The sequence below is a fragment of the Limulus polyphemus genome, unplaced genomic scaffold, assembly GCF_000517525.1.
Source record: "Limulus polyphemus unplaced genomic scaffold, Limulus_polyphemus-2.1.2 Scaffold1662, whole genome shotgun sequence".
NCBI classification, from domain to species: domain Eukaryota; kingdom Metazoa; phylum Arthropoda; class Merostomata; order Xiphosura; family Limulidae; genus Limulus; species Limulus polyphemus.
This window is the reverse complement of record NW_013667272.1, coordinates 11,243-22,423: the sequence shown is the minus strand read 5'-3', so window position 1 is coordinate 22,423 and position 11,181 is coordinate 11,243. Positions and strand designations below refer to the sequence as shown.

At 34.5% G+C, this 11,181-nt stretch overlaps 1 protein-coding gene across 1 annotated transcript in view; it reads right to left on the bottom strand.

Annotated features, from left to right (window-relative positions):
- The window catches only part of LOC106464472 (bcl-2-related ovarian killer protein-like), a 46,945-nt gene extending 37,359 nt beyond the window's left edge, over positions 1 to 9,586 (bottom strand). Inside the window, exon 1 of the mRNA XM_013924616.2 lies at positions 8,640 to 9,586. Within this exon, the coding sequence (XP_013780070.1) occupies positions 8,640 to 9,335 (696 nt within the window). The 5' untranslated portion in view covers positions 9,336 to 9,586. The remainder of the gene's footprint in view (positions 1 to 8,639) is intronic.
- Between the last annotated feature and the right edge of the window lie 1,595 nt (positions 9,587 to 11,181).

Genomic DNA, 11,181 nt, shown 5'->3' with positions numbered 1-11,181 from the left:
CTGTTATCTTCTCTGTGATTCAGCCATGGTTCATGAGCAGCTTGGAGTATGGCTAGCTACCATTGGTCTAATGACCTCTTCACATGAGCGAAATATTCTGACATCTTCTCTGTGGTCCAGCTATGGTTAGTCAGTAGCTTGGAGTATGGCTAGCTACCATTCGTCTAATGACCTCTTCACATGAGCGAAACATTCTGACATCTTCTCTGTGGTCCAGCCATGGTTAATCAGCACTGTGATTCTCTTCAAAGTGACAAATTAGGCAAGATTGGGTGAGATCGTATCAGATAGACTGGATGACCAATAATTTGTTTTTCAGATGTCTGATTTGAATAGTAATGATGTAAAGGAGTGTTTGTTCATTAGATCAGTGATTATGAATCATAGCTATAATATTTAAGGTCACATTTTAGTTGTTTTTTGTAGCATATTTATGTTTGACAAATTTTAACGAAAACCTTTGATAAAATACGCTGTGTTTCGTTACCAAGGCAATTAAGATGATACATTTAAAAATGACGTATTTAAAAATATTATACATAAATTCAGTACTTAATGAAGTACTTAAGAAATTAGATGTCACTTTGTGAAATATTAAAATAAATTAAAGATCACTATGTAAATGTAAGTTTAAACGTAACTTTGTAGTATTACAAATAAGTAGAAAACAAGGTTTAAGGGCACTTAATTTCCAAAGGAGTAAAAAGGCGAGATAGTATTCCATGAAGTTTCAAAGAAAGGTAACTTCATAAAGTTGAAGAAACAACTTTTCATTGCATTTAAAGGGCTTCACAAAGAATACTTTCTTCTGATTACAATCGAGAGTTAACATGTAACAATTTTATATGAAGATATAGCTATTAATTAAAATTAACGAAGTTTAACTATTTGCATGATTATGAGGCCTACCATCCTAGTTATATGTTTGATTTTACGCACAGCTACACAAAGATTTGGTCTGAATTTCGCGCAAAGCTACACGAGGGCTATCTGCGCTAGCCGTCCCTAATTTAGCAGTGAAAGACTAGAGGAAAGGCAGCTAGTCATCACCACCCACCGCCAACTCTTGTGCTACTATTTTACTAACGAATAGTGGGATTGACCGTCACATTATAACGTCCCCACGGCTGAAAGGGCAAGCATGTTTGGTGGGATGAGGATTCGAACCAACGATCTTTAGATTGCGAGTCAAGCGCCCTAGCCACCTGGCCATGGCGGGCAGCTACACAATGAATACCTACGCTATTAATCCTTGATTTTAAAGTGCTAAACTATAAGGAAGGCAGCTAGTCAACACCACCCATCGTCAACTTTTGGACTATTCTTCTCAGATCGAACAGTTGAATTTGACCGTAAAATTTATAACGCACCCAAGGTACCAAAGTACGGAGTACGATTTTTTTCCGCTTGTAATGGGACGCGAACCACGGATCTTCAGCTCCACAGTAAAAGACGTTAATAACTGATATCGAAACAAACAGTAAACAAAGAGTAAGACTGTTTCATCTGAAAATGACATTAATAACAAATTAGATTTTTAGAATGAAAGTACTTAGAGTAATGAAACGTTTCACACAATGAAAACACACATTGCTCCAAATTTGGTTCGAATGTAATTTTTGTGAAATACTTTCGATAAAAAAATCAGTGTAAGTGCTAGTGAGAGCTAGAACTTTATGAACTAGCATTTTCTGAAACTTTTATCAATACACACACTAGTACACAATCTACTAATACATTGGACGAAATTCATACAAATATGTTAGAATACGTCACAAATAAAATCCACTTATCAAGGCATGGCGGACCAGCATATGTAAGCTGATTTATTAATATAAATGTCTCTACTTTAACAATTTTTATTTCAGAGAACATCTTAAGGCTCCTATTGCTATTTATTTTTGTAAACCCACACCAAAAACATTTGTCCTTACCGATACTCGGTTAGCGAATATAAAGGAACAGTAAGTCTAACAGTCTTTAGTATAATGTTTCAACAACAACAACAACAAAGAAACTCAAGAAATTGTCTGCCACAAAAAGCTAAAACTTGAACCTAATGTTTAACATTCATTGCTTGAGCGCCCTCAGTGGCACAGCGGTATGTCTCCAGACTTACAACACTAGAATCCGGATTTCGATACCCGTGGTGGGCAGAGCACATTGTGTAGCTTTGTGTTTAATTACAAACAAACAAACATTGCTTGAGATTCTAGTGATAAAAATCAGTGCTTCGTTTTAAAAGTATACATGACCCCATAAATGATTAGGAAAATATAGAAATTTTAATGGATGTATTTTAAAACTTTCTATATGAATTCATTTCACACATAAAGTTTGAAATAAGAGAGTATATCATTTTCTGAAGCGTAGAGGTATTCCATGGTTGTAAACATTGTTCAATGTGGCATTTCCATATAAATACCGTTATAAAGCACGTTGTTATTCGTTAATTATGTTTTAAAGTATCATCGCATTAACTAATAAGATAATGTCGGACATTTCTTCTTTTAATTTTTTATATGATCATTGATAATTCGTTAGATGGTAATACGTTTTGTACGGTTTTCAGTAGGATCAATAGTAATTATACGGACTTACAATGCTAAAATCAGGGGTTCGATTTCCCGCGGTGGACAGAACGCAGATAGACTATTGTGTAGCTTTGCGCTGAATTTTATTTTTGTACTTAATTAATTTTAAGATAATTTACTTTTGAAATTTTCTTTGAGATATAGAATTTTATACGCGTATCTATAGCACATTTTATGTTTCGTTTTATGTTCTGTATATTTTTATGTTAAAGTCGCAATTTTTGGTCCATGTTTGTTGTGATGACAAATTGAAATTTATGTATCATTTTTCTTCACTGAAGAACTTAAGTATATAGGTCAGAGAGTGACTCATAATTTTCGAAACTCTTGTGTTAGGTGTTGATGGTAAGCATTATTAAATAGCTCAGTACTCCGAAAAAAAAATATCATAAACAATTGCACCTGATGTGGAAAATAATTTTATTGTGTTCAAACAACATTAGAAAATTCTAACACATTAATACAAAAACTACTTCTCAGTAAAGCAAACAAACCTGCCACATCGATCGTTGAACACTATGAAGCGCACAACAGTGCTAAAGTTGGAGAACATAACGTAGCTTTCAGCTTGTTGGGCTGCATACGTCAGGTCCAAGGTTCGCGCCGCGATTCTACTAAACACGTTTCACACATTCAGCTGTGGGTGTTTTGAAAGATAGACTGTCAGTCCCGTTGTTCTTTTCAAAGTCGAACAAAGTCCTTGTGGTTGCTGCTGAATAACTGTCTTCCCTTTTGGGCAACAGTTCAAAATGTGGAATGGACATAAATCAATCATCAAAACCTGTGACCTGGCCGCTTAGCCCAAGAGTGCATAAAGTGACATTCAGGTTGAAAAATACCAATATAGAGTGCCAAAAGTTATTATGCTGCGTAGTCACTTGAGTAAATGATATTTCAGTACAAGGGTTTAAGTGCGTTAAAACTCCCAAGAAAATACTTTCTTAAGTCTGTTTAGTCAAATTATGCTTATGCTGTTAGAGGACACATATATGAGAGTCCAGCTGTGATAAGTTTGAACTTTTAAAACAAGTTTTAATGTACAGATGTTTCGCTCTTCGTTTCCTATGCTAAAACTAAAACAGTTACAACATCACCCAATTATAATTATCATAAAACATTAGTATCAGACCTATGCTATTTTTTTTAGCGTTTCATTGTTTAAAAAATATAATATGCCTAACACTAATGTTTTATGACAATTATAATAAACTATAATCATACTTCGCTAGCTTGGTTTGTTTGTTTGTAATTAAGCACAAAGCTACACAATGGGTTATCTGTGCTCTGCTCACCACGGGTATCGAAACCCGGTTTCTAGCGTTGAAGCCCGCAAACATACCGCTGTGCCACTGGGGGCCCGCTAGCTTGAAAAAGGAGTTCATACCATAACAATTGTTGTTGTAACAAATGGCTTATATAAGTAGTGTTTTAATCTCTATTATGTGTGTATGTGTTGTATCTCAGATGATCTGATGAACTCTGGATTCAGAAAACTGCATCTTCAGTAAAGGATATGGAGAACATGGTGTGGTTGGAATACTATTATTATACACACTCCTATTTCTTGAAAATAATACAGTGTTAAACAATATAGTAGGCCTAACACTAATGTTTTATGACAATTATAATGAATTATATATATAATCATGCTTCGCTAGCTTGTAAAAGGAGTTCACATCATAACAATTGTTGTTGTAACAAATGGCTTGTATAAATGGCTTGTGTTAGACCACTAATGTGTTTCTTGTGTCCCAGCCGGGCTGATGAGCTCTGTATTGAGCGAAACAAGTTGTCAGCAATGGATATGACGAACATGGTGTGGTTGGAATACTATTATTATACACTCTTTAGGACTGGATAAAGAATGCTGTGTGAAAAATATAATAGGCCTGATACAAACGTCTTATGAGAGTTATAATTGATAATAAACATGCTTCGCTAGCTAGTAAAAAACGTTCAGACTATAACAATTAGAGAGTTTTCATTGTTGGAACAAACCTTTTCACACCTATGAATCGTTTGCTGGCTTGCTTTCAAACTTATCTCGAGTATAATATGTCAAGTACATTTTTAAACGTGTCGTTACAATAAATTTGTTTAAAAGACACCTGGTGTATTTCATGATTAGATCTAAATCTGATTTTTTTTTTGTCTGGAAACTAATACCAAAGAAATAAGTTTCATAAAATTTTCAACAAAAGCTTTAACGAATGAAAACAAAGTTACCTAATTTAGTACCTCTTATATATATATAAAAAACCAATTTAATAGACTTTTTGGACCTGAAACTTTAAAACGACAGGTGACAAGTACTACTAGTTTCATTGGTATCTCCCTATATGTATACAAAATATAAGGAGAGGGGGAGGGAGTCAGGAAGAAACGTTATTTTCTTTCTCATACGCTGAGTACAAGTAAATTGCAACTGAAGAATAATCCAGATAATGGTATCATATGTTTATACGATAGATGTAATACAACCGAATTACATAATCAGAACTGCAAGAAATGTTGGTCTGAACAACGGGTTTTGTACTCGCTGTATGATTGTTTAAATCTACAAGAAATGTTGGTCAGAATATCGGGTGTTTATGTACTCTCTGTATGATTGTTGACAACTACAAAAGATGTTGATCTGGGTTTAGTAATCGTTGCATGATTGTCTGCCACTAAATGTCATACCAATGCAAAACGTTACACTATGACATTGATGCAACTTGCTTGCGCTCAGGCACTAAGCGCACCAGCAAAGAAATGGAAGATGTTCTCCTGTATCATGGTAATCCAGGCCTGATGTAATGGTAATCTATTGCTCCTGATGTAATAAATACAACTGAGAAGCTCGGAGGAGGAGGGGCAGTCTCATCCTACATATAGTCCTGACCCAATACTTTGCGACTTTCATGAAGAGAAAAATATTTTTCTGAGCATCCCCGCCTGTCTTTCCAATTTCAAAATATAAATTTTGGAAAAACTTCAAACCAAAATACCCGTCACACTCTGCCTGCCTGCTACTTCCTTCCTTTCAAGGACGATCTGCCTGAACAACATATACTTCTAGACTAGCGTTTCAATACCAGGACCACAAAATGTAAGTACAACGAGAAACCATTACGATTTACATATGAATATTCTGTCAGTTTGGTTTGTTTTCATGAAAAAATCCTATTTACCAACAAGGTGGTTGTGACAGACCTGTGTTTGTGACTAGACTGCTGTGACTAGTGCTCTAAACTGGTGACTTTCTTCAAGTAACTTCACTCAAACGGAATTGTAACAAATACAATACTCTACCAAATTTATATGACGAAACTAATGAAACAATGGCGGAAATGCATCATGCTGACAGGGTTTCTGATGTGAAATGATGTTTGGTTTCACACGCCCACCTCATCACTAATGGAAATCGTTTCCTGGCTGTATTCTAAATAGAAGTCGATTTCAGTCAATAATAACCGTGTTTATTTTTCATACCCCTCGTATAATATAATAGTAAAGAATAATAACCGTGTTTATTTTTCATACCCCTCGTATAATATATTAGCAAAGAAAAATAATTATTTATATCCAGACTTGAAAAAAAGAAGAAAAAACTCTTCGAAAATGTTCACGTTGGTCTCATATATTTTTCATGGTAATTCTAAAATAGTTCTTTTCCTTTCTAATATAGTTCTTTTATCCATATTGAAAAAGAATATACATAGGAAAAAAATGCTAGTCAACAGTAGCTTTTAGTGTAATTTCCTCTTTTTTTTTTGTTTCCCAAAGAAATGTTTGAGATGACCTAATCTATTTGTAACCGAAATAGTTTAATTATTCATAATCTGTCGCCAAGATAATTATAAGCGTTTATATTTTGTTTGATATCTCTATTTCACCAATGTTAAATACCATGCTTTGACGTTTTATGTAAAGTTAAGCATATACATACAAAGACAGTTTTATGAACATAATTATTGTAACAGCTATATTTCGTTTGATTCAAGTTGATGCGAAACGTTTGTGCTAAAAAGTAAAAACTATCTTAATGTACCAATCAATGATGATTTGATTATATATACAAAAACAAATCAGGCTATTCTACTAGTTAAAGAACTAAAACAAATCAGGTTATTCTACTAGTTAAAGAACTAAAACAACTCAGGCTATTCTACTAGTTAAAGAACTAAAACAAATCAGGCTATTCTACTAGTTAAAGAACTAAAACAAATCAGGTTATTCTACTAGTTAAAGAACTAAAACAAATCAGGCTATTCTACTAGTTAAAGAGCTAAAACAAATCAGGTTATTCTACTAGTTAAAGAACTAAAACAAATCAGGTTATTCTACTAGTTAAAGAACTAAAACAAATCAGGCTATTCTACCAGTTAAAGAACTAAAACAAATCAGGTTATTCTACTAGTTAAAGAACTAAAACAAATCAGGCTATTCTACTAGTTAAAGAACTAAAACAAATCAGGCTATTCTAATAGTTAAAGAAATAAAACAAATCAGGTTATTCTACTAGTTAAAGAACTAATACAAATTAGGCTATTCTACTTGTTAAAGAACTATTCTGTCAAGTTTTACCGTTAAAGTAAGTCCAAATATTCACAAAAACAAATATGTTCCTAATTTGGCCTTTATAAAATATCACAGGTTTCACATACGTTATTTTTGTTTAAAGAATAGTGCGTACAGTCTTGATTAAATAGGGTTGTTGAAACGTGAGACGAATACGTACAACTGTCTAATCATTAACTTCTCGTGCTCTACGGTAAACCCACCATCAACAAAAGTTATCCATCTGCTCATTGGTTGCTACTTAGCTTTTTTTTAATGGTGCTTGATATGCCGTCGGTACAGTGTATATAGTATTAGTGTGATTAATGTTTAGAGATAAATGGAAGTTTTGAAAGAAACTAATAACTAATAATATCCATTGGTGTTCGAATGACATCGTGATTAATCAATATTACATGAAACCGAAGAGTATCACATGAAAAAAAAATCCCCAAACCGTGAAGCTGATAATTCATCATCAAGTATCTTCAGCTGGACTTGTTAAGAGTAAAAATATATATATATTACTACAAACAACATAAGAGAAGAGTGTAGGAAGAATTTGTGGGTAAAACTTCATATATCACTTTATTTTCCATTACTGACTTCATATACGATTAATCTGATAAGAACCAGGATGAATACAGAACTGAGGAACTGATCTTGAACCAATATGAATACAGAACTGGGGAAAGTGATCTTGAACCAATATGAATACAGAACTGGGGAACTGATCTTGAACCACTATGAATACAGAACTGGGGAACTGATCTTGAACCAATATGAATACAGAACTGGGGAAACTGATCTTGAACCACTATGAATACAGAACTGGGGAACTGATCTTGCTTTTGAAGAAAGTTTTAGTAGAATTCTATATTAGAACTTATTTCAGCTATACATAAAACCAGTACTAATATCTTTTATCTATTTACAAAACCACTTCCCCCTATATTACTTATATGTAAAAAATAATGGCGAGCTTAGTTTCGCAGTCAAAATATATCTCGTGCAGAACAAATCCCGTGCTATTAAAATCCACTTTTTTGTGTGTATTTTAATTGTTTTTTTTTTCAGGCTTAATTAAAACAGACATTTGTTTCGCTTTTCGCAGTGAGCAGTGTGTTTATTCTTTTTTTTTGTATATACTTTGTAAGATTGTAAAACCATCTTCTAATTCATATATCAATCGTTATAGTTACCCACATTTATTATCACCATTGTAACTTAGCAACAGTAACTATAAAACCAAGTTATTAGGTTTAGCGGTGAACGCTATGCAGTTTTCGGTGTGGCTGGTAACATTTGATTTTCTGTCTTTTGTGTAAAAAGAGTTCATTTCTATTAATATCAAGTTAGTTGTATATTGTCTTTGTTTGTTCTTACTTCACAGTTTTTGTTGACGTTTCGTGTACTTTATGAATGTGTACCTGTCTGTAGTTTACATCAACACTCTTGATTATGCAGTATTTTTACATCTTTGTTACAAGTCAAAAAGCTTACCCATCCACCCTGATACACAATCCAGGCTGCCACATCACCTTCTATCACGGAGCCCATACCTTGCACCAGATTTAACACGTATTCAGGATGTCCGAGTCGAACACAGTCCAGGGCTAATCCTCCAGCTACGCAATACAAAGCAACAATCCGACCCCATGAAATGTCCTGCCGCATTATTTCGTCCGCCACCGCTTGGAACAGGTTCAGCATGGATGTTTCAGAGACTAATGACTGGATCCCAACGCTGTCCATGACACTAAGGAACAGACGAGGGTTTTGACGCTCCAGAAGATCCGTCACGTGGAGTAGTTCTTCACTTACGCTCATGAGGACAGGATCATTGGAGATCTTGGTGAGGCTTCTGAGGCGTTGGAGACCGAGATTTTTATGCACAGGCCCACATGCACGAAGTTTATATCGTAAGTAGCGGCCACACATGGTTCGAGCCTGGTTCACCACGTCGTTATGCGAAATGTTTGCACGCCAGCCCATGGTCGTGGACAATTTATGAGTCACCTGGCTCAGCTTGCGACGGCTCACACTTGCTAGTTGAGCGTCACGTGCATTCTCTATCGCTGCTGCATATCCAGAGAGTGAAGGCTTGGGAAACACCACTTGTAAACTCAGTTTTCTTGGTCGACTGAACGAGTCGTTCCGTACAGAGACCCCATTAGACGTCCCAGCATTAAAAACCATCGTAAGATTTACTAATCCAGGATTCAGTTCGTGCTAACTCACAAATTACTAATGTACCCCGCTTACAGTAGAGAAAACCCTCTTGAATATCTCAAGATGTTTCATGGCAATTACAGCTATAGAATGCTTACATACGTCTCACGAACTAGCTGGATTAGCCATGTGTATATACGGCCAACAAACTGCAAGGAACGTTACCAAGTTGACAGAATCTCACTCGAACTACTAGTACGTTTGACGGCAACTTGTGCGATTGAATACAGTTCTGTAGTTGGCCGCTAGATGTCAGGCCAAATAGTTATCTGAAGAGAGAAAGCAATAAAACCTTTTCTAACACAAGCTCGTTTGCTTTGAGCAGTAGAGTTTAACGGAGCAGAAACTCGCAATGAAACAGTTTGGTAGACATATAAATCTAGGCTTATCAAGAAAGTTGCTTCATTTAGTATCATTGCTAATGATAAAAGACCCCCTAGGAGCAGGAAAATATAACGATTTACTTTGCAGTTTAGTCTCAGGAACAGGAAAGCGACTTGCCAACCACATAAAACCTACCAGTAAGAAATGATAGACAGGTGATGACGTTATTCTGAGAGTTTTAGTATCATCTTGTTGTTCTTCTTATCATCGTGCGCATAAACTTTTTTTTTATCTTGCTATTTCAAACGTTAAATATTGTACAGTTCCATAAGTATGCTGTCACTGAAGTATACCTGCGGTAATAAAAAAAATCTTCACACATATATATATATTTTAAACACTTCAACTTCTGTTTATATATTATTTGTTACCCAAAGTTTACCGATATCTAAGTAAACCAATCGCAATTAGTTATTTTTCCGAACTTGAAGTTTCCTACTATTATTTTAGAGAAAATCGACATCGTAACTGTGGCTATTTTCTTTTTTCTTGGCTTATAGATCTATAAACGACGTTAAATAAATGATATTTACTCGAGTATATGTAGTTCTTCCCGTCTACGGTAAACTGAGTAGTAGTATTAGTTGTGATATTTCTAGTGGACTGGTATGATATGATAAGAAGCTTATATTGTAGTTTTAAGACATCCCAATCCTCTCCTGTTAGGTATAATTCGGACTAAACCGAAAGAAGAGAGAGAGAGAGAAGCACTATATACTAAACAATTAATGATAGAAACTCTACACAATATTATTATTGTTTTAGTTTAGTAAAAGTTACCAAGAAGTTTCATAAAAACTGAATACAAACTCTACACAATATTATTATTGTTTTAGTTTAATAAAAGTTACCAAGAAGTTCCATAAAAACTGAATACAAACCTTTTCGAATATCATTTTTGCGATAGAGAATCACATGTAGAAAAATCAGTTCTTCTTGAAAAAAAAGTTAAAGTTATAATTCAGTATTTTGTGAACCTAAGTAAGAAGTAATTAATATGTTGACTTCATTCACTTGAGTATTGCAAATCTAGTTGTAGAGCCACGCTCGTGGAAGCTACCAGCCATTAAATATACGAGATTTACCACTCTCGAAAATGTATCAACCATTAGAAGTATGACGTATCTTAATCTAACTTGTAAGGCACAAAGCACGTGAGTTTAATTACCTATTCATAAGAAACGTACCAATCATACGACACGATTTAGAAACCACCTTCGTGAATTTGTTATAGGACAAAAGGTTTGTTTATGTGTCCGTTTATGGCAGTTTGAACTAGGGAAGTTGATAATTTATAAATATAGATATTGTACAAAAGAAACATCAAAGAAAGTTATGGGAATTATCAACAGATTTAGATGGTAATGTCAGTTATCCACTAACTTACAATGCGATGTGAATTACTCACTAGTTTAGACAGTAATGTGAA